Raw genomic sequence first — 23,852 nt, forward strand, 5'->3', positions numbered from 1 at the left:
CTTGAGCAATTTAGTTGCTCTTCACCCTTTTCCTTAGAAACTGGGGAGATGGCCCATCGGTAAAAAGGAACACCTGGGGTTCTAGGTGAAGCACCAGGCTGGCCATGGATGTTGTCAATGAGTCTTTAGAGGGAGCCCCATTCATCCTACTGGGACTGACAACGAGTCTTGGACAGTGGTGGTCCCTCTTTGTGCTATTCTCAGTCTTGTATATGGCGGGCATCCTGGGTAATGGACTCTGTGGCCACCGTCTGGACCAGGCCAGCCCTTTATGCACCCATGTACTTCCTCCCGGCCCACCTGTCCTTTGCTGACCTATGCTTTACCTCTGTCACTGTACCCCAGATGTTGGCTAACTTGTTGGCTGACGACCGCTCCATCTCCCTGGCTGGCTGCCAACCCAGATGTACTTCTTCTTGGTCCCAGGTATAAGTGGTAGATGTCTCCTGGCGGCCATGACCTATGACCGCTATACCCGGCACTGTGCCACAAGGACGTCCCGGGCCATGCACACAGCCCTGGTGGGGAGTGCACGGCTGCTCCCACATTCACTCCCTCCTGCATATCCTGTGTAGGGCCCACCCTGTCTTCTGTGCTTCCCATCAAGCAACCCACTTCTTCTGTGACCACCAGCCTCTCTCACGGCTCTCATGCTCTGCCACCTGCCACCTCTAGATGCTCATCTTCACCGAGGGTGCCGCAGTGGTGGCCACTCCCAGACCAGGGCAGGTGCATGTTTTGGGGTCTGAAAGACCCTCATGGTGTGACCAAATTTTTACCAAACAGGTTTACGAGGCAGAAGCTTTCAGGTTCCTATCTCTCCAAGATATTCGCACCTACTTCCTCATCCCACCTCTACCCATCTTCCTTCCAGAGAGGAGGGCTGCAGCCAGCCTGTCCAGCCCCCACTGCCGGAGCCTGCCACCACCTGGGATTAGAACTGCCATATTAGGCCATTTGGAGATAAAAGGAAACTTAAAAGTCTTTAGATCAGTAGCTTTAGCAAAAAACAAATAATAACAAACAAACAAACAAAAACCTCTTTTCTTCTAATGAAATCTTACACAGAAACATATAAAACAAAAGCTGAGATCCCCATGGCCCTGACGGGCCCTGATCTAATCCAACCCCTTTATTTGATAAATTGGGAAAATGAGGCCCAGCATGGTTAAGGGAACTGCCCAAGGTCACACAGAGTCAAACATCCTGAGTCACCAGGCCTGTGGGTCCCTGGGCCCCCTTCCCACCCCACCCCCATCCACTTCTGGCCTCTTCAGGTGGCCCTAGGAGATGACACTGACCTGGAGAGAGGAGGAGAAATCCTTCCACAAACCCCAGAAAGACCACTAAGGCATTCATAAATCCACTGAAGAATTTTCCCCTGGATCTTTTTCACATGAAATATAAAGAGACTGATTTTTAACACCTTAAGCAACACAAACATGTGCAAATGACTGATTCACTTCCCAGAGTTTCCCTTGGAAGAGCTCACACTTATCCCAGCGAGGCTGCAGTAGCTCAGGGGATTTGCAGCCCCTCTTCAGAAGGCCTCTGAGCTCTTCAAAGACACCGCTTCCTCTCACCCACCATATGCCCTGAGTTTGTCCAGAAATGACTTCTGACCATTTCAGAATCAATCTAGCCCACCCTCCTGGCATCGATATTGTCAATCCTTCTGTTTACTCAAAATGACATGTAGCACTAGGAACCACCTCATCCAGAAAAAAATTAGTAATTGCGTTTCAAGAAAAGAGTTTGAGTCTGCCACTGCGCTAACGTAATCTTATGCATTATAGAGTCAGGCTGCCTTCCATTCAAAAGTACAGCAATTGGAGAGATCTTAGCAGTGAAAGAAGCTCCCATCATAAATGGCAAATTGATTACTCCTTCTAAGGGCACAAAGAAAATTTCTACTGCCTAAGCCTCCTGTCACGCAGGGGCTGCCAAAGGGAAAATGCAGCCATTAGACATGAAAAATAAAGACAGAAAGACTCTTTCTCATGTAAAATGACTGCTTAAAATACTAGGAATGGATCAATATTCCAAGAAGCTGATAACACAAACAGTTGAGCTCACTGGCATTGTGGGTACTTCCCTAACTCACCCTATTCACACCTCATTTGTCCTGTTTCCTCTACTCCCATTGCCCTGAGATGCCAGTCCTGTTGTCGTCCTCCCCTCCCCGTCCTCCCCTCCCCCCCACCCCTGTCCTCCCTCCCGACCTCACCCCCGTTCCTATCTCTCTCTCTCTCCATCACTATTACTTACTGGGCACAAGGACTAGAGACACAGCCCTGCCCGGCACACAGAACAGCAATGCAGATTATGATCTAACCAGGAAAGGGGAACCAAGGGCTTTAGCGCCATCAGAGGGAGCAATGATGACAGCGGGAGTGAAGGGAGAGCTGAGGACACTCTTGGAGGAGTCTGGTATATTACATTCTTGGCCCAGGTTCACCTATCCCTGAATCCTTGCTCTTGGCTGCATAACGTGGCCCTCCATTCTTGACTTTGGGTTCAGTCATGCAACTTGCTTTGGTCAATGGGGTATTTGGGGGCATGACAAAAAGCTGTGCTATTGGGCTTGTTCTCTAGTGATTCTTTTATTGCCATAAGAAGGACATGCCCAGCTAGTCCACTGGTCCCTAGAGGAGGATGAGACACACGTGGAGCACAGCTGCTCCAGGCGAGGTGACCCAGGTAAGCCCAGTGCAGAGCAGAGCCCCCAGCTGTCCTACTGACACACGAGTGAAAACAAATGATTCATGTTTTGAGCCACGGAATTTTGGGGTGATGTATGACCCAGTAATAGCACACTGATGGAGCTCCCATCTATTTCTGATACTCACCTTTCTCCGACTTAGCCTGTCCTGGCCCCTTCAATGCCCTGAGGATTGCACTCCCAAGACACACTTGCTTTCATGGCTCTCCTTGTCAGATCTCATAACCAGATCCATATTCTCTTTATAGACAGTCAGGTTCATCTCTTGGTTGCCTTCTTTAGAGACTTTGTAATCCCTCCCACACTCAGATTTAACCTACAGGGGAACATTTTCAGCTCCTCTCTTGTGGGAAGGGAAAGTGAAATTGGTGAAGGCTGGATGAATGAGATGAGCAAAACTAATCACATGACCCTCCATTTGGCAAGTAACCAGATCTCACACATGTACAGACACCACCACTCCACCCCTTCTTGTCTCCCAGGACCACGGAACAACTGACAGTTGGTAAAATCCTGACCAAGGTCATCACCACACACATCATGCAATCAAGTAACCACAGACCTCAGAAACCACAATGACAAGGTGGGAAGTTAAATGGAGGCCAGATTTGGTGCTGGTGGCTTTGCATTAATTCTCATAAAAATCCTGTGCAGCACACACTATTATCCCCACTTTACAGATGAGGACATTTCAGCTCAGGAAGGTAACTTGCCCAAAGCTCCAAAGTAGGAAGTGCTGAAATCAGCATTGGAACAGAGATCCAGTTCTGGGCTGAAATGAGGAACAGTAAAAGGGCCTCCCTTCACCCCTTCTTATTCCAAATCTGCTTAGAATCACTTCAGGTGTTAATGTAAAATGCATATTCTACCCTCCACCTCATCTAAACCTAACTACCTCGCAAAAGCCTCACCATCTAACCCCATCACCTGGAGACAAATATTCAGTCCACAAGAACCAGCTCCTTTTCTCCGTTAGCCCAGGACGCTCAGGAGGCTACAGCATTCAAGGAAAAGGGGCGGGGTCCACACAACCTTGGAGCGCTGCCCCAGCCCCATGTGCCCGTCTGATGGGGTCTTCACACTCTTTCGGGACTGCTGGTTTCTGTCTCTCTTCCTCTCTCCTCTCCTCCCTCCAACCACCCCCAACACACTAGACTAAGAATTTGTTCAGGGTAGAGTGTGTGTCTGATTTCCCTTCTGCCTCCAAAACGCCCAGCACAAGGCATGGGCCAGAGTGGACAAGTTAGGAAATGTGTGTTGAAATTAGGAAATGGGCTGGGGAGGAGGAGCTGGCTGGGTTGGAAATGCTTCCAGGCCAACAGACACACATGTGGAAAAACAAGACAATGGCAGGCCTTTGGAGCAGAGGGAGCGCTGCATGGGAAGCAAGTCCACAAACTGGAAGAGCTATCATTTCCTGGTCACCAGCTATATTAGTCATCTTGAGCGGCCATAGCAAAATTCCACAGACTGGGTGACAGGAAATAATTTTTCTCACAGTTCTGAAAGCCAGAAGTCCAAGATCAAGGTGCCATCAGGATTGGTTTCTGGTGAGAGCTCTTGTAGATGGCCATCTTTTCTGTCTTCAGGCGGCCTCTTCTCTGTGCACAAGCAGAGAGAGCAAGCAAGCTGCAGTGTTGTCTTCTTATAAGGACACCAATCCCACCTTTATGACCTCCTTTAATCTTAATTACCTCCTGAAAGGTACTCTCCAACTAGTCACATTGGGGGTGTTAAAGAGGAAAATTCAACTGAGTAAATGTAATGATCTTATTGGCTTTCTTAAGCAATTCATTAATTAGGCCATCCCATCCAGCAAGTAGAAGTGTGCTCAGAGGGGTGGCCTGAAATGGAAGGTCTTTATGGGGAAGAAGGGTGTGGCCGGGGAGCTATCAGCAAAACAAAGCATTGTTTTTAGACCAGGACTTCTTTTTAGGGGGAAGGGAATGCAAGGGTTTTATCATGCAGATTGACTCTTCTTCCTTTGGGGTGGGGGGCAGAAATAAAGAGGGCCCACACGACAGATTACTTTACTGCTGCTCAACTACAAAATTCCAGACTGGTTAAGACTGTATTTCTGGCAGAAGCTGAAACTACAAGTAAATCAGGTGTTAAATCTAGGTTTGGTATCATGGATGTTAGCAGTAGTGACGCCATTTGGGGCCTGTAGTTTACCCTTTCACAGGGATTAGAGTTTCAGCATATGCCTTTTGGGTGGACACAATTCAGTCCACAACACGAACTGTGGGGCAAGCACCCTGCATCTCTTCCCAGCAGCCTTTCTGGGTGAACATTATTACAGCCTGTTCACAGATGACGTTGCCAAGCAGTGCTAAGATCCTGACCTCTGATGTCCAAGTTTCTGGGTTGAAGGGCTGATTTTACTATTCACTAGGTTGGGCAGATTGCTTAACTGTAAAATGAGGATAATGATATCTCTCCGGGTTCTTATGAGAATTATCTAAGAAAATACCTATCAAGTGCTTAAAGCAATGACCCATCCCTTAGTCAGTCTCAATACATGTTGGTCACGCTTACTATTTCAGGTAGGGGAACAGAGACAACAGGTTATTGGGGATAAATAATGGGATTGGAATTTGAGCTCCAACACTGTGCTCTTCACCAAGAAGCTCGGAATGCTTAACTTGGGATTGCCTTCTCCTCCTCCTAGGCCACTTTTTCTCTCAGCCTTAACTGACCACAACGTGAAAGTTAAGTGTAGGTATGTTGTATTTATCAGGTAATATTTGTTTTGTTATTCATTATTTAAAGTGTGTGAATGTAATACTTTCCGGTTCTCTTTTCTAAAAATACAAATTCTCTAAGATGACTCAAATGTAGTGCTAGACATAATCATCCTCAGGTCCCAAATTGAGACTGGTAAGTCACAAAACTACTCATTTCCTCTCCTCTGCTGCCACCATGTGGCCATCTTAAGTTATAAGCAACCTTTCCACAGGCTTTGGCATGGAAGGACTTCAAGTTGAACTTGGGATTTGGTTCTCAGTGAGCAGAGGTACGGAGTAGACCTCTGATCAAAGATGTATAACATTCCTGGAAAAGCAATATAACGGATAGCCTTTGGCCCTATTGTGGAGAACTCCGGCCTTGGGGATTTTCCCCACTTAAGCAGTAAGCATTCACTTATGTCAATTTAGATGGGAATGACAGGACACTGTCCCTGTCCCCAAGGACTTCATAGTCTGATGTGTAAGCAAACAATTACGATTCTACTTTGGCAACCACACACGCTGAAGATGAGGTTACCCTACCAGAAAGGGAGACAGCGTCATTCAAATCAGCAGGACTTTCACGTCTCACACGCAGAGAAAACGTTCAAGTTTTCATTACGTACAAAATGGTAGCATGAGGACAACAGTCCTCAACTTGTTGAGACGTTCCTATATGTTATGCAAAGTGCAAAGTACTTTGCCAGTGTTAATTTGTGGGCCTGTCACCTGAACTCCTGCCATTTCCACTGTACAGGTGGGAAACAAAGGCACAGCTAGTACTTGCTAGAGCCAGGCTTTGAGCCCCCAAAACATTTCTTAACCAACGTCACCAGAACCTGCAGTAGCTCGCACATTGGTATGACTGCTTATTTCTGAAGAGACAAGACAGACTTATGGATCTGAGTTTTGAAGGATAACTATGGCTTTCCCAAGCAGTCAAGAGGGCCCCAAGGTCTTAGATAAGGCTCATTTTTTGAAAAGTAGACTCAAGGCTTTGTGGAGAATGGATAGTGAGTAAACAGATGACATTTATGGAATGGTTAATGTGCCACACCGTGCAGAGAACTGTAACTCACTGGATGAATCCTTGTAGCAACCCTGTGAGACAGTTACTATGATTAATCCTCACTGGGGAGACCCATGGTCATTCACACAATCAAAAATAAATTCTTCGGCTGGAGGGAATAAAAATAGGAGTGAAACTGCTCTGAGGCTACCTTTCTATATAGTGTTGGCTTTCAAATAGGTAAATGCTTTACATGTTCAAAAAGTTAGATTAAAACCGATGAATAAAAGCAAACCCGAAAATTGAATCATACAGAAATAAATGAATCTAATTCTATGTCAAACTGATAACGTAACCACACAAGAAAAGTTAATTCAAATGTTTTAACTTAATACTTTATATATCCTTAACAAGATACATTATAAAAACAAACAAGAAAACAAAAGAACTGTAATGAAATCTTGACATTTTTAGAGTTATTGTTAGTGGCATAGGCAAAATTATGAAACTACTAAGTAATTATATGAAAATAAAAATTAGTAAACATATGGATGTTGGGAATTGTTTTCATTGGAAATATCAATATGAATTCATACTTTTTTTTTTTTTTAAACTTTTATTTTATTTATTTTATTTTTTTTTATTTTTTTTTTGTTGAGAGCCCACTGGCCCATGTGGGAATCGAACCGGCAGCCTTCGGAGTTAGGAGCATGGAGCTCTAACCGCCTGTGCCACCGGGCCGGCCCGAATTCATACTTTTTAAAAATACTTTTTTCCCCAATTCTGTCCAATAAAGGGGCCTACAAGCAATGACATCCTAGTAGCAATGAGCACACAGAGCACCTAGATTTTCGTTCTAAACGCCATTCTCCACTAAAGGAACCAGAGCTTCCGGGAAAAGTGAATTCCAAGCCCCAAAACAAAGAAGAACCACATGATTCTGCAACATCTTAGGCCGGAAACAAACAAAGGGCCCAAAGACTAATGGTTCATCTCAAAAGGATACAGGAATTGGCTTTAAAAGACTACCACTGGCCAAAAGCACCAAAAAAAAAAGATGGTAATAAACACTGAATTTATAAAAATCTTTAAGTCCACAGTGATACTGAGAGAGGGGAGAGGGAAGACAGGGGTCTACGTTTCAGAAGACTGCCAGGTAATACATGTGAAAGAAACTACAGAATTAGAAAATCACTAATGTAATAATCTGCTTCAGGCAAGGATCATCAATAAATACTAAAGCTATTAGCTGAAAGATTTGGGGGAAAAAAGATAGAGTCTCCAAGTATCACATCACAGATTAGGTTGGTGCAAAATTGCGGTTTAAAAGGTTAAAAATAAAGGCAAAAACCGCAATCACTTTTGCACCAACCTAATACTAGTTACAAAGAGGACAATATTTTATAATATGGAGATCTGGCATTTACACCTTAACCCGGTGATTAATCCTAGGATCACCGAACTGACATCAGGTATCCCTGACCTTTGTAGTGAGAACTAGACAACATCTCTTCTGGTCACAATAATGTCAAAAATGAGAACACAATTCAAAATGAGAATGGGGGCTTTCCAGAAAACCATTGGTCTCCTGGACTCTTTAAAAAGCCATGGACATGAAAAACAAAAACAAAGGTAAGGCAACTGTTCTAGCTTCAAAGAGACTAAAGCAACAAAATGCAATGTGTTTGAATCTTGATTGGATCCTGAATTTAAAAATAAACTTACTAAAATAATTTTGGAAACATAGGGGAAATTGAACATGGTCTATATTTTGGATATTGTTGAGTTAATCGTTAATTTTCTTGGGCGTGATGATGGGATTGTGGTTATGAGGGAGAGGGACATTATTCTTAGGGGCTGCTGCAAAGTATTTAGCGGCAAAGTCAAGATGTCTGCACCTTACTTTCAAATGGTTCCACAAAATACAGGTACAGCAAAGGTAGCAAAATGTTAACTATTGATGAAGCTACATGAAGGGTATACAGGTGTTAATTGTAATTAACATTCTATTAATTTTCCTGTGGGTTTTCAAAATAAAGGTGAATTTTTAAAAATTTGTTGATTCATAAAATTTAAGACCCCGAAGGGTCATAAAAGATCATCTAATTGAACAGTAAAGCTGAATAAGAAAAATACAGCAATATGATAGTAAAAATTATGAATAAACGTTTTTTTCTAAACTGTGAAAAAAATCTAATTCAACCCTTCATTTTACAAATGGGGAAACTGAGACCCAGGGAGAGACTTGTCCGAGAGCTCACAGCTGGCTACCAAGAGCTAGAGTTCATGGTCACTGTTCTCCCCATCACTGCCACCTGTAGCAGGATGTGGGTGGCAGTGTGGTTGGGGTACACAGAGGGATTTTGGGCAGAAGGTCTTGGAGTCATGGCAGGAAGGGGGTGGGACCCCTCAGCGGAGACAGCTGTGGGGTCCAGAGGGGTGAGGTTCTGACATGAGACACAGGCAGGCCCAGGAGACCCAGGGCTCTACCCAGCTCAACTTTTTTCTCTTCTTAAAATTCTCTCCCTTGTTTTCTTCCTCCAACCTATTTCCACTACCTTTTTTCCCCCCCTTCCTTTTTTTAACATATCTCTTCATCGTATTGTCAATCATTTTGCTTTCTCCACCAAGCACATAGCATCATGGAAATACAAATTTGGAACTAGACAGACCTGCTTTCAAATCGTGGCCCTGCCCACTGGCTCTACAACTTGGAATAGTCACTTAACCCTGCAAAGTCTTAGTTTCTTCATCTTTGAAGTCACTGCTTTCTACTTTGAGAGGATGTGGCATTCAATGAACCAGTACGTTCATTAAATTTTTATTGATTCCTTACCAAATGCCCACACAGTTGTGGGCACTGGCGACAATAAACACAAATAGTACTTACTTGAAGGCTGACTATGTTCTAAGGATTATATAAAGACTCATGTTACTCATCCCCATTTCACAGATGAGGAAACTGAGGCATGGGGGGAATCAGCATCTTGCCCACAAAGCTAGTACTGGTAGCCTATTCCCAGAGCGAACACAGGTTATGCCACACACAGGGAGGAAAACACTCCATGCCTTAATATGGCTTTCATTCCAGAAAGTGAAATTTGGAAAACTACTGGGACAGTTTGTCATAGACAAATATTGTTTCTCTTTCCTTCCCCCAATTCCATGACTAACAAGAGGAAGAGAAGTGAGTACTCTCCTTTTTTAACTCCTTCCCTCCCTTACTCTATAAAGAAAAAGGAAACCAACAGAAATGAACCCGAGTTTTGTGACAAATACTGTCACTCACCTTAATCCATAGGATTCTCAAACTTGAACCTGAAAGACTTGTAAAAATGGGCCACTCCCATTCTGCTGCAGTAGGTCCAGGCTGAGGCCTGAGAAGGTGTTTCTTACAAGCTCCCCATTGAAGCTGATGCAGAGCCTCCCAGGAAATAGGTATTGTTCCGATTGCAAAAGTGAGGAACTGGGCCTCAGGAAGACCAGGTGCCTCACCCGAAGCTACACCACTAGTGACAGACAGGATTTGAACCGTGGTCTGACTCCAAAGTCTGTGCTGTTTGTACTACACATGCATTAGAGACTTAATACTAAGATTTCCCCATTCCATGTCTGCTCACTTTACTCTAGAATTTCCTTTAAAAAAAAAAATATATATATATATATATATACATATATATATTTTATTGGGGATTTATTTCCAAGACTTTTCTGTTTTTTATTGGGGAACAGTGGTGTGTTTTCCCCAGGACTCTCATCAGCTCCATCCAAGTCAAGTTGTTGTCCTTTCAATCTTAGTTGTGGAGGGTGCAGCTCAGCTCCAGGCCCAGTCGTCATTATTAGTTGCACGAGGCACAGCCCAGCATCCGTTGCAGGAGTCGAACTGACAACCAACCGAGCCATCTAGCCACCCAGATGAGTGGGAGCTGAGTGACCGCTCATTGACTTCATTCTAGTTGTAGAGGGTGCACCTCGCTGACCCATGTGGGAATCGAACCGGCAGTCCTGTTGCCCAGAGCCAATGCTCTAACCAACTGAGCCACCTGTCTGCCCTAGAATTTCCATTCTTAAAAAGCAAAGTCAAGGTTTTGTGACAGCATAATATATTTTCATTTCCAATAAGAAAAGATGGCTTATAGAAGCTATTTTGAAATGTTGCTATTACCCAAAGATTCCTCTTCTAGAAATCCATACTAAGAGAAACAAAAAAATATGGCCCAAAGTACAGTTGCTAAGTGTTTTAGGAAAAAGCAGAGACTCTAACCAATATTAAGGGACTGGTTAAATAAATCATGGTATATCTAAACGATGAAACATTGTAAAGCCATTAAAATTTATTTAAAAATTTTATAACATGTCAAAGTCTTCATGATATATTAAAACAGAACACATAACTAAAGTAGTAAGCTCTGAATGTAATTAAAAATATTGAAAAAAGACCAAAGGGAAATAAAATACAACATTGACAATGGCTGTCTCTGCCTCTAATAATTTTCTGTAATTTCCACACTTTTACAATGAGCTTTTTTAATCAGAAAAACCATACACTTTCTTTTTCTTGATTAATTACAACAGATATTTTCAAGACCTTTCTATAGTTAGTCAATTCCTAAGTAGTCAGGAAAAGTAAAACTGTGGATTTTAAAGCTAATATTTAATTCCTGATTACATTCTCCTTGACACTAAAATGTACATTTTTTTAAAATAAGAAAACGAGGAAAAAAAGCAAATAATCATTATAAATACACAGAAAATATTAGAAAGATATTTCTAAGAATGATTATTTTGGGTTGGTAGAATTATAAGGCTTTTCAAATCACTTTTTACCTTAATAATTTTTCTTACATTTTCTATAATGAACATCTATTACTTCTGCAATAAAAAGTCTGTGCTGTTTCACTTTTTAAGAGACAACTGCCAAACAATTACAGCACACCTATACAATGGAGTATCAACAGCCATTTTAAAAATGCAGTAGAAGAGTATTTCATAACAGGAAAAAAAGCTTGCTCTGTTGGTTGACCATACTATAGAACAGTATGCTCAGAATGATCCCATTGTTTTATTTAACAACAAACAAATTGTCTACGTCTACAAAGAAAACACTTTGGAAAGAGTTTTTTTAAAAAGCTACATTACACACAAAAATACCTTGTTAAATAAAGAGAGACAGAGAAAGAGATGAGAACCATGTTATTGAACGAGCCTCCTCTAGAAAGGCTTTCCAGCTCCAGCCAGCTCAAACTGGTCTTCCAGCATCAATGGAGCAGCCAGCATCAATCCTTCCTCCTACTCTAGACTTAATAATGCTTGAGGGGGACACGGACTCCAGCAGCAGAGGTCACCCCTCTTGATGGGGCAAACACACATCATCTGGAATCTTAAAACAAGACCCCGACAGAGAACAGGGTCTAGGGGGGAAAATTTAACTTCCTTCTTGGACTATGGATCTGATTACAAGTAAATATAATTTACAATCATTTGATGAAGGAAATGCACTATTTATGTTGCAAATAACAAACTAACCATGGAATTATACTCCCAGAACTGGCAGAGGCCTCTGAGATCATCTGAAGACAATTTCCAGGATGCTGTCATTAGGATGCCATGTAAATATTGACTGGAAACAACAACAACGATGTCAAGCTGGAGAATTTTAAGTAAACCGTTCAAAAGCTTAGCTTCCTGTTTAGACAACTTTCAGTCACTTTATTGCTAACCACAAGGTGATTCAGCATTCTGATTTAATCTGAGAATTTCTTGAGTCTACATATAATAAAAAGGACTACAAAGAACAGCTGCAAAGCCAGAAGACACAGGAAGGAACAAAAATAAATACACAAGACATGTGCCTTCCAGCCCAAACAATGAGAAATCCATGCCAGGAGATTAACAGTTCAATCTATTTCCAAATCACTATCCTCACTGTGACAGGTGGCAGAGTTACGCACAGATGTCAGCACCAAGACTTCCTTTTCTGGGAGCAACCCAAATTCCTGCAGAAAAGCTTCAAGGTCCACGGCAAAGAAATCTTCCCCTAGCTGGTCAGTGACTCGAACAAAATTGCCAATCAATTCGCCCCCCTTGTAGATCAGCAGGGCAGGAAGGGCATTGCTGGTGAACCGACTGCTGGCCCCGATAACTGAGCTCTTCACCCGGCAGAACTTGACAGCCGGGTACTCTGCTGCAAGGCAGATCATGCAACCATGCATGGCGTCAGTCCCTGGGATGCCGTCCTCATAGATATGGACCATGATGAGGGTGCTCTTCTGTTCTTTATCAATCATGTCCAAAAACCCTTCTCCACTGGGGATCTCAAAAACTTGCCTGAATTGAGGCCCCTTGTGAAGCTGCTGCCGCATCTCTTCCATTCTCTGCTTCCGGTACTGCTGCAGAAACGCTTCGTCGTCTTGGTCCTCATTCACCATGGCAAACTCCTTCAGAGTCATCTGAAGGAGGACCACAAGTGAGCATGAGAAACACAAACCGGACATTCGTGATAACAGCTGATGTGTGCCGCCTGCTTACAACACAGGTGGCGCCCCATGAAGTGCTCCGTATGCACTGTATCTCACTGATTCTTATGCGAAGCCCATCAGGAAGGAACCTGAATTAACCCCACTATATAAATGAGGTTCCAAGACTTGAGATTATTTGCACAAGTTGACAGGGTAGCAAGCGTTCAGACTAGGATTCCAATTCAATTTTTAAAAAACCCAGGCTTTTAACTGCTTTATCAATGTCGCTTCTTAATACCAATAGGCAGCCCCGGATAATACCACTTCCTGAGCTTTTCTCTTTTTGTCAGTCTTGACAATGGATGAATCCTTTTATCCACTCTTTTGTTTTTGTTGAAAAGACCACTTCAAAGACGACATTAAGGAACTCTAAGAACTCATAACCCCTGCCCTGCACAATACGCATCCCACACACACACAACACACAGTCACATGCTGAAATGGATTCTGCTTTTATAACAGCAGCTTGAGTGTACCAACTAAGCTATAACCTGCTTTTGTCACTTACCATTAGTGTATCATAAATATTTCATGTTTCCAAATATTGTTTATAAAATTATACATTATGTGCATGTTTTGATTAACCACCCCTATTTCTAGCACTCGGGCAGTTTCCAGTTCTCTTCTACTGCAGACAACTCAGCACAGCGACAGGGAGAGCCTCTCTCTGTCAAGGCTGCCTCATAGGATCACGGGACGTGTTGCTTCATCTCGTCTCTCACCTCGACATAAGGAAGCTGTGAGCAGTGTGCACACTTCCCTGCAGCCAGCTTAAGTTACAAAAGCACCTTCCTTCTCCCACCTTAGTGCAGCAAGACAGCCCTGCTCCTGCAAAAGCCTAGCTCTGCCTAGCCTGGCACAGACTAAGAGGGTGGAGGGTGGGGGACCACACTGGATCAGAACAGACGTTACTGCGTCACAGCCAGCACCACTCTGAATTCACTGTTTTATGTATCATTCCCAATCTTCATCCCAGGTCAGAGCTCTCTACTCTACTTCAGCCCACCCAAGTGACCCTTTCTAACCTGTTACAATCTTTGTTTGAGGCTAATGCCCCGAAATCCTCCTCCTGGTCAAGGTGAAGGGCTCCTCACTTAATCCTCTTATGTGCTCCCTGATACTGGCTGGTATTTCCAGCTTTGGGCCATATCCAAAGGATCTCAGGCACTCCTAGACATTCACCCGGGGTCGTAAGGGGGAAAATAGCGGGTTCTTTTGATACTGGGAAAAGAGTCAGGAACTTAGTTCCATATATCTTCCAATGTCTGTTTTCCTCTATTATATTGCCTCATTACAATAAATTCTCATAAAATAGGCTTCCAGTGAAACAGCAACATCGTGGAAAGAGCAGGAAAATCTGGGTTAGAATCCCAGTTTCTATTCGCTTTTACTAGGTGCATGACCTTGAGTAAGTCTCCTCCCATTGCTAAGCACTGGTTTCATCATCTATGAAACGGAAATAATACCACCAACCTCAGAGGGTTATTTCTAGCCCAAGGTAAGAGCTCAATAAAGGACAGGAAACTCACATTTACTGAGCACTTTCCATGGGCCAGGCACTGTAATGGGCAGTGGACCCACTCTGTGAGGTAGGCATACTGACCTCATGTAATCAATGAAAAGCCAGATTCAGAACGGAAGAGACGTTCCCCGCCCCATGGTCACTAGTGGCAGAGCTGAGATTCAAACCCAGGTGTGTTTGAGTGATGACATGACTATACTTTCCCCAGCACTGCATAGCTTCTTGGAGGCCAAATCACACTTCCTACACCTCCTGAAACACTAATCCCCAGTTCAGGCAGCCAGGGTAGCTTCTGAGAAAAGCCCGGTGCTGCAAATTACCTTCCCACTGATCTTCTCCTGGAGGTCCTTCTGCTTCCGTTGCTCCTCCTCTTCATCCAGATGGGACCTGCAGGTCATTGACAGCTTCTTGACCAGCCTTTCCACCTCCCGGCATTGCTCCTCCCTTTGCTCTGTCTCCAACTGTTTGAAGCGGCGCCAGTCATTGATCACACCTTTTGGACCTGAGTTGGGGGTGAACATGGAGGTGACCGAGAAGAATGAGCAAGGAGTGATGGACCAGCTCACATCTGTCTAAAGCTTGCTCCACTGACCATGGTGACGCTCACACAGGGCAGAGTGGTGGACACTCTGCATCACACCACCGCATCACGGCGTGAAATAACTAAAGGGCCAAACTAAGGTCCAACGTTAGCAGGTGTGTTAAATAATGATTCATCTACTCAAAGGAAAAGAAAGCAACTCTTAGAAAGAACGAGGTAGCTATGTTTCCTGCCATGAAAGATGTTCAAATATACTAGGTCAAGGAAAAAAAAGAGCAAAATGCAGAATAGTATCATACTATGATCCTCTGATTTTTAGAAAAAGGACTGTTATGTGGATATATACATATTTATGGATATTTATATACATGCATGTACATTTGTTTGTTTATAGAAAAAGGGCTGGAAGGACGCATAAGCTGTTAACAGTGGTTGTCTCTAAGTAGAAGGATCTGAGGGGATTGGTGAGAGAGAACTTCTTTTTTCTTTCTACGTTTCCGTATGATCTGAATCTTTACAACATTATGGCAGGTTGTTCTGTTACTCAAGCAACCCCACACCTCCCTGCCCCAGGCCACATATCCCTGCCCTTTGCCATGTGACTTATAGTACCTCCTGGGGGATAAGTACACGTAGCCTTAACCCACTGACGTTGGGTTTCGCCATGCGACTTTCTTTGGCCAATGGACGGACTGTGAGCTAAACATTCATGAGCCATTACATGTCTCCAGCAGGCCTCTCTTGCTCCCTACAGTTAGTCATGAAAATGGCATTTCTGCCAGCCTAGTTCCTAGAAAGAGAGGATATATGCAGCAGAAACAGAGCTCCCGCTGTCCTCCACAGGCAGCATGTAACATGACTGAGTAAGCCTTTGTTGTCACAAGCCACTGAGATCTGGACGTCTTTTGTTACCACAGAAAAACCTAATAAAAATCTATGTGAAGAAAACTTTAAAATGCTACCAAGAAACACTAAGAAAGTCCTGAATTAAAAATGCAAAGGCAAAACCATATTCCTGATTAGGAAGACCCAACATCACACAAGGGTGCCAATTACCCCTAAATTAACCTATATATGTAATGCATTCCCAATGAAAATTATGCATACATGTTTATGTGATTATGCATACGTGTGTATACTCCTAAAATTGCTTTGGTAAAATAAGGAAAAGTTAGGGAAATAATGACATAAAAGAATACTGAGTGGGGACTAGCCCTACCAGATACTAAAACATGTTGTAACACAATTATTAAAAACAGTGTGAGACTGGGTGGTGAACACACAATGGGATTTATAGATGATGTAATACAGAATTGTACACCTGAAATCTATGTAATTTTACTAACAATTGTCACCCCAATAAATTTTTTAAAAAATTTAAAAAAAAACCAGTGTGATACAAGACAGTGAAAGACAAATCAATGGATGAATAAATATTTAAGTGTAAAAAATGTGAAATTGTAAAAATACTAACAAAAAGCATGGGAGAATTTTTTATAATCCTGGAGTAAAGGCCTTTTAAGTAAGAAACAAAATTAAGAAACTATAAAATAATGCTTTTAAGTACATGAAAATAAAATTTTTTGCCAGGAAAAGAACATAAAGTCAAAAAACAAACAACAAATGGGTAGAAATATTTACAACTCATGCCACAGATTCATTTCCTTAATATACAGCTCCCTAAGAAGAAAAACACCAACAATCAATTTAAAAATAAGCAAAGGATATGAAAATATCTCTTAAAGTTATGGAAAGAGGCTCAAACATCATTATTAGAAAGAGAGAAAATAAAAGTACCATGAGTTACCATTTGTCATCCACTGGGATGGTAAATATCAAAAAGTGTGATAACACAGGAGGAGGGCAAATGTATTGAGAAATACTGTATTGCTGGTTAAACTATATTGCTGGTTAAACTATAAAAAAGTACCACCTCAACTTGATAGCAATTTGGAATTACTAAAACGTAAATATACCATTTCTAGGACTTTACACTACTAATATCCCCATACCTAGGATTTATGGGATACCAAACAACTTCTAATTTGAGAAGCTGGATTCAAACCCAGGCCAGTCTGTGTTCCTCACCACGCTGCTGCGCATACACGTTTGGATTGTGCAGTGAAGTGACAGCACTAGCTTATCTTTGGAAGTGATCAGACTTCTAAGTGATACATATTTAATGGACCTTTCTTCGACCTGTTCCCAGAGCTCAGGGATTTCCAGTACCTGTGTTAACTGAGATGCCTTCGCCTGCCAACTCAGCGTCTGCAGGCATCGCACTGCCAGCCAGGGCGCCCCTGCTGCTGTCCTTGCCCTCGCGGTCGCTGTCCTCATCCTCGTCACTGCTGCTGTAATAGTACTGCAGCTTCTCCCCCAGCAACTTATCATCCAGCGTCGTCATGGTGCCTGTGGGAGGGCAACACATCAGGCTCTTTGCTCGCTTGAACCAGACAGACTTGAATCTGAAGAGTAGGAGTTCACCTGGGCTGAGATCCTACTATTTACAGGACCCTCAAAGTGATTTTTTTTCATAAGTAGGATCTCAACACATCCATACCATGACCCTGTGTGATAGTTAATTATGCTCCTTTTGTAGACGATGAAACTGAAAGCCCAATAACAGAAGTTTCTTTGCCAAACTTTACAGCAAAGGGCGGCGCTGGGGTCAGACCCCAGGGATGCCTGGCTACCAAAGAGGGGTGTCAGTCACTGTCTTCTGAATAAAAGACCCTGTCCTAGTGCGGAGGCTTGGAGGAATCTACTTAGTGACTGGAGGCTTTATCGACACAGACGTGTTGGTTTTCCTATCAACTAAGACTGCTGAGTAATTGAAAAATTGGGTGAGAAAACTCCAAAAAGAAGCATCAAGAGGATGATGAGTCAATCACACGTGTCTTTTGCCTTCAACTCAGCACACTGAGGGTTTGGATGGATGGTTCTGAAACCCCTACCAACGTTGCTTAGAAGAAGGGCTCAAGACAAGATTTTACTCGTTTCCAAGAGTTGAAAGGACAACGGTGAGAGCCAAGACTCTGCATCAGAAGGCGCCTGGGACATTTAGGGAGAAAGGCACGGCACAGCCCCTCGCAGGCCTGCTCTGCTCGGGGATCCGGCAGGGAGGGTGAACTCCAGCACTCTTTCCACTCAGCCTGGCGATACTGTGCTTCCCGCATTAAGGACTCACCACGGGGCCTACACTCCGCGACCAAGTGACTCTCCCACGGGGTGGGGAGCTCTAGAGAGCAGGGACCTTCAATGCCCAGCGCCCAGCCTCTGAACAGCCTGCTAAGCCATATGGGGACGGCCTGGATCGGCGCGGGAAGGTGGGGACCCCACAGTCGGGTAGGGAGAGGGGTACACAGGAGGCAGGGTTAAGGGGGAGAAAGCAGTAGGTCCCAGGAGGAGTGGCAGAACCAAACTTAAGGAGGCGTGGAAGGGCCTAAGCGGTGCACAGCGGGCAGAGAGCGACGGGCTGGGGGTCGGGGGTGCGAGCAGGGCCAGCGAGGGCTCCCAGGGGACGCGGGGCCGGCAGAGGGGCGCGAGGACGCCTCGCGGGGGGGCCCCAGGGGGGTGGAGCCAGCGGAGGAGGCGGGGCAGGGGAGTCGCGGAGGCCACAAGCGTCCACGGGGCGCGCGGACAAAGCAGCCTCGCCCACCCCCCGTACGCCACGCCCGCCGCTTCCTCCCGACTGACCTCAGGGCAGTTACCCAGCTTAGCTCGGTCCGGACACTTCGGACGGGCAGCTCCGGGTACTTCGGAGGGAAGAGAGCGCTCGGTTGGAGGAAGAGAAGAGGGTCGGCGCCTCGAGCACTCAGAGAAAAGCCGCTGAAGTCCCGACTGCGCGGACCAATGAGACGGCCTTCCTGCGTCAGCGCCGACGGACGCTATCCAATTAGAATAAGCCTACCCAGGTGACCGAGGGAGGAGCTATGGGTCCCATTCGGGGACAAAATACATCAATAGTAATACGCTTCTAGTTGCTTTGTTTTTATCTAAACCAAAAGTTACACGATATGTGCACAGCTGTGAGCAATAAGAAAAAATTATTTAGTGACTTTTGAAGTTTCCGAAACCATCCCACGGGTTTTTTTTTTTTAAATTGGCTTTTAATTACATTACATTCTATTAAGATAGAAGAAAAGACATTAAGTAGTTGGCCCAGGAACATATAACCCTTGGATTAAAATTAAGAAAAGCCAGGTCCATAAGTAAACGCAATGTGAAATACTGGATTGGACCCTAGAACAGAAAAAGAACATGAATGGGACAACTGATGAAATTTGTGTAAGGCCTATTAATTAATAATAACATTGTATCAGTAGTTTTGATAATTGTATGACGGTTATGTTGAAATTTGGGGATTTGGGGTAAAGAGTATAGGGGAACTCTATACTATTTTTACAACTTATTTTAAACCTAAAATTATTTCAAATTCTGAGTCCTTATTGAAGTGTTCAATACACAACCATGAAGTAACTCATAGAAAGCTTATTGTAAATTGAATTATTAAAAATGTACTAAAAACACCTGAAATTATATAATTTCATTAACAATTGTCACCCCAATTAATAAAAAAAAGTGTACTAAAACAATATACACTGTTTAATATAGCGTTCTTCATTTAAGGGAGCGATTCTTAATTTGTGGTTCTATGGCCACCTGCAATTAATTATCTTCAAATTTGTACCTGTGCATATTTTTCAGAGAATTTGTTTAGGCTATCCAGAGTCGGAAGTTCTCTCCTCTCCCCGTCCCCCAACACACACACCCTCCATTTCCCCAAATTTAAGAAAGATTCGTGAAAGAGATTCTATGATCTTTCTGCATTTTTGATTGCATGAACAGCTGACTTGAATATGTTGTGATCTACTTTAAGAGACAAGCCAGCACCCAGCAACAGTGCCTCTGTATAGGAGATTCCCCATAAATATTTGTTAAGTAAATACTAGATGAATGGGGTCTTCTGAAGCAGGGGACTTCTTCATCCATGGGAGTTTCTTGTCCTTCCAAATTCACTTTAAGGCTGCAATCCTGGGGTGGGGGGACGCGGAGAGCGGAGGTTCTCAGTACTGCCCAATAATCTAGTTTCTCCCACTCTCAAAGACAGGGGTGTCCAAACTTTTTTCAACGTTTTCAACCAAGGCCCATATGCGGTAAAATACACAAACAGCCGGGCCACTCACTCGAGGTGAAGTACGTATTGCCTCACCTCGTTTAAGTAAACTAAATATATTTTTGGAATTTGCTGCGGGCCAATTAATAATGGATCATGGGCCACAATTGGCCCGCGGGCTGCAGTTTGGACACCCCTGCTTTAAGAGAAGCAATTCATATCTCTTTTTTCAGAACTTCAACACTCCCTCCCCTCTCCTCTCCTGGCTCAGCTTATGATTTTGATTCCTATTTCACCTGAAAAATAGAAGCAGTCAAAAGAGACATGCACTTGAGTCCACCCTCAAAATGTACCAACAACCCCCTGATCTATCAGTACCTATTAAGTGAATCATCGGTGCAGTGAATCCCACTTCTCCTGCCTAGGAGAGGACTCTGCTCCTGCAATTACCTCCTCTCTCTCTCTCTCTCTCTCTCGCATATTCAAGCCTACTTTCTACAGTATACTGTTTTCCTGGTTCTCACCTCTAAAAATATCCTCTCAGATACCATCGAAGTCACATGCAGATTCCTGACCTACAGAAAGTGTAAGGTAATTAATTTTGTTGTGTTAAGCCACTAAGTTTTATTATGTGACAATAGATTGCTAATACGAGAAATTATTTCAATTTCCATCTCATCTTGTATCTGTTTTGGTAAGCTGTATTTTTAAGGAATTCCTTCATTTCTAAGTTAAGACTTTATAGTTTATTCATTTCCTTCAGAGGTAGACAAAGTGTGCCAATTTGCTCAAAAAGTACTTCAGAAACAAAAAAAATATGTCCACACAAAAACATGTATACAGATGTTCATAGCAGCTTTGTTTGTTTATTTATTTTTATTTTATTTTATTTTTTTTTTGTTTTTTGTTTTTTGTTGAGAGCCCACTGGCCCATGTGGGAATCGAACCCGCAGCCTTTGGAGTTAGGAGCACGGAGCTCTAACCGCCTGCGCCACCGGGCCGGCCCCATAGCAGCTTTATTTGTAATAGCCAAAAATTTGAAACAATCCAAATGTTCTTCGATGGGTGGATGTTTAAACAAAATGTGGTACATCCATACCATAGTAATACTACTCAGTATAAGGAGGAACAAACTACTAACATATGCAACAATTTGAATGGATCTCAAGGGAATTATGCTGAGTGAAAAAAGCCCATCTCAAAATGTTACATTGTGTATAATTTCATTTATATAACATTCTCAAAATGACAAATTCTAGATATGGAGAACAAGTCAGCGGTTGCCAGGGGTTAGGGATGGGAGAATAGAGTGAAGGGGGGAAATGTATGTGACTATAAAGGGGTGGTAGCACAAGGGATCACTAAGGTGATGGAACAATTCTGTTACCGTTTTATTTCAGTTCTGACAGTAGTGGTGGTTCCACAAATCTACTTGTGATGTAACTGCATAGAAACACACACGAGTGCATGTGAAGCCGGTGAAATCTGAATAAGGTCTGTAGATTGTTGCTAATGTCAATTTCTTGGTCCTGATGTTATAATTATGTAAGAAGCTACCATCAGGGAAGTTGCATGAAGGGTACATGAGTCCTCATTGTATTGTTTTTGCAGCTTTCTGTGAATGTATGATTATTTCAGAATATAGTTAAAAAATACTTCAGTTGATCTTATCCAGTCCTTGGGGTTAAGTATCTATTGTAAATAACACCTCCCCTCATTACCCTCCACCCAATTCTGAGGTTGACTTTTGAGTAAAGACCTGAAGAAAATGAGAGTTCTAGTCCTGAAGATATCCAATGGAGGTGGGGGAAGCCTTCTATCCTTAAGGAACAGCTGTGTGAGGGCCCTACGAGGATAGCATGCCTCGCATGGAGATCACCAAAGTGACCAGTGTGGCTGGAGCATAGTGAGCCAAGTAGAAACGACGACAAGACTAGCTTTCACTCAGTAATATGAGAAGCATTTGGGGGGTTGGAGCACGGGAACGAAATGAGCACTTCGTATTTTAATGGAATCACTCTAGCTGTTGTGGTGAGGCTAAACTGAGAGAGGCAAGGGCAGAAGCAGGGAGAACAGGAGATTATACAATTCGGGTGAGAGAATTATGCCTTGAACCTGGGTGGTGAGAAGTGAAATTCTGAATATATTTTGAAGGTAGAACCGACAGGATTTGCTGTAGGGTTGGGTGACAGCAGTCAAGGGGGAAGTAATTGAAATGGGCAAGACTGGCGGTGCAGTTTGGAGTTTGGGGAGTGGGGGCACACCAGGAACTCAGATTTGGACATGTTAAGTTTGAGATGTTTATTTGAGATCCCAGCAGAGATGCTCAATCAGCTGCCCTACCTAACACTGTCTACAGTGCTGAGTTCTACCACTCCCACCTTACAAAATCTCATCATCTGGTTGCATTATGCTCATTCTGGTTGTACTAATCTTCACGATCTAAATTCACCTTTTATTTACTTCTTGTCTGTCCCTCCCAGTTTCCTGAAGTTGGGGACTAGGGTCACTTCTGTACCCTTATTGCATATTGCCTAATACATAGATTCTCAAAAAATATTTGTTGAACGAGTCTCTGAATACTATACGGACCTGAACATCTGACGAAGGATGCTTTTAATGCACCTGGGCAAAGATAGGCCCCAAACCCATTTACATTCCTAGTGGCAGTGGTTCCCAAACTTTTCTGCACATTGGACGCATCTGGGGAGCTTCAAAAAGTACTGATGCCTTGGTCCCACCCCTAGAGATTGTGATTTAGTCGGTTTAGGGTGGGATCTGGGCTTTGGGACTTCAAAAAGATCCCTAGGTGACTATAATGTGCAGGTTGACTTTGGAACCATTGCACTATGGAGCTTTCGATTATTAAAAAAAGAAAATAAAAACAAGTAAAAAATTGTAGTCTCTGCATAAGTCAATAGGTAGTAACTATAAAAGAAAGAAAATCCTCCTGGAATTTCATTTCCTTCGTTAAGTTTCTTCCTCTTCTTCCTCATTTCAGTGGTCACTCCAGGGCTTATCCAGGATTACATGTTTCATAAATGTCAGTCTGTTCTCAGCAATGAGGTCTGGGATTCTAAGCCAAATTTAATTCACTATAACGTGTAGTTGTCTGATACGGTATAATCCCTCTACAAAAAGTCCATCAATTGCTCTCTCTTTTCAAATCCATCTCTTTTCCTCCACCCTCACTTTTGCCATGCTGTAAACACTTCTTACCTAAATTGCTGACCTGGCATCCCTGCTGATCTGTCCCCAGCTTCACCTCACACTACTGCCAAAGTGATCTAAACCCTCAAATTGTTCAAACCTTCCAAGATTTCCTAATAGTGTCTTTAGTGTGGTATTTATTCAGTGTCTTTCTTTCAGGTCTCTACGTACCTCATCTAGCTGTGTGACCTTGGGCAAATTCTCTGAGGACTCTCCCTCAGTTTTCTCATCTATAAAATGGTAACAATGGTATTACATTATAATATACCTACAGCACTTAGAAGTGTGTCTGGAACATATTAAGTGCTCTAAGAGGAGAGGTAAGCTATTCCTTAACCTTCCTTCCACTGTCACACTTATAGCTAAAATAGATTCCAACCACCACCACCATCACAACCACCACCTTTGGGAGGTAAAACAGGCAGACTTGAACCAGAATTTTGATTCCACTACTTTCTAGCTACGAGGTCTTGGGCAAGTTAACA

At 43.2% G+C, this 23,852-nt stretch overlaps 1 protein-coding gene and 1 pseudogene across 3 annotated transcripts; one reads left to right on the top strand and one right to left on the bottom strand.

The window, feature by feature from the left end:
* The first annotated feature begins 104 nt into the window (after window positions 1–104).
* LOC308505067 (olfactory receptor 1K1-like) lies at window positions 105–1,017 on the top strand (annotated as a pseudogene). Its single transcript has one exon. The product of its transcript is annotated as an olfactory receptor 1K1-like (transcript).
* A 9,760-nt stretch (window positions 1,018–10,777) lies between these two features.
* PDCL (phosducin like) lies at window positions 10,778–18,909 on the bottom strand. 2 transcript variants are annotated; one of them, XM_081065942.1, is made up of 4 exons: window positions 18,738–18,909; window positions 17,271–17,450; window positions 14,821–15,002; window positions 10,778–12,909 (listed from the first exon to the last, which is right to left on the bottom strand). In XM_081065942.1, the coding sequence occupies exons 2-4, from the start codon at window positions 17,443–17,445 to the stop codon at window positions 12,358–12,360; spliced, it is 909 nt and encodes a 302-aa protein (XP_080922068.1). In that variant the 5' UTR covers window positions 17,446–17,450; window positions 18,738–18,909; the 3' UTR covers window positions 10,778–12,357. The 2 variants fall into 2 exon arrangements, with proteins under 2 accessions (XP_080922068.1, XP_080922069.1); XM_081065943.1 differs by having other exon boundaries at window positions 18,752–18,879.
* Window positions 18,910–23,852: the final 4,943 nt, after the last annotated feature.

The sequence above is a fragment of the Rhinolophus hipposideros genome, assembly GCF_964194185.1.
Source record: "Rhinolophus hipposideros genome assembly, chromosome: 11".
Lineage (NCBI taxonomy): Eukaryota > Metazoa > Chordata > Mammalia > Chiroptera > Rhinolophidae > Rhinolophus > Rhinolophus hipposideros.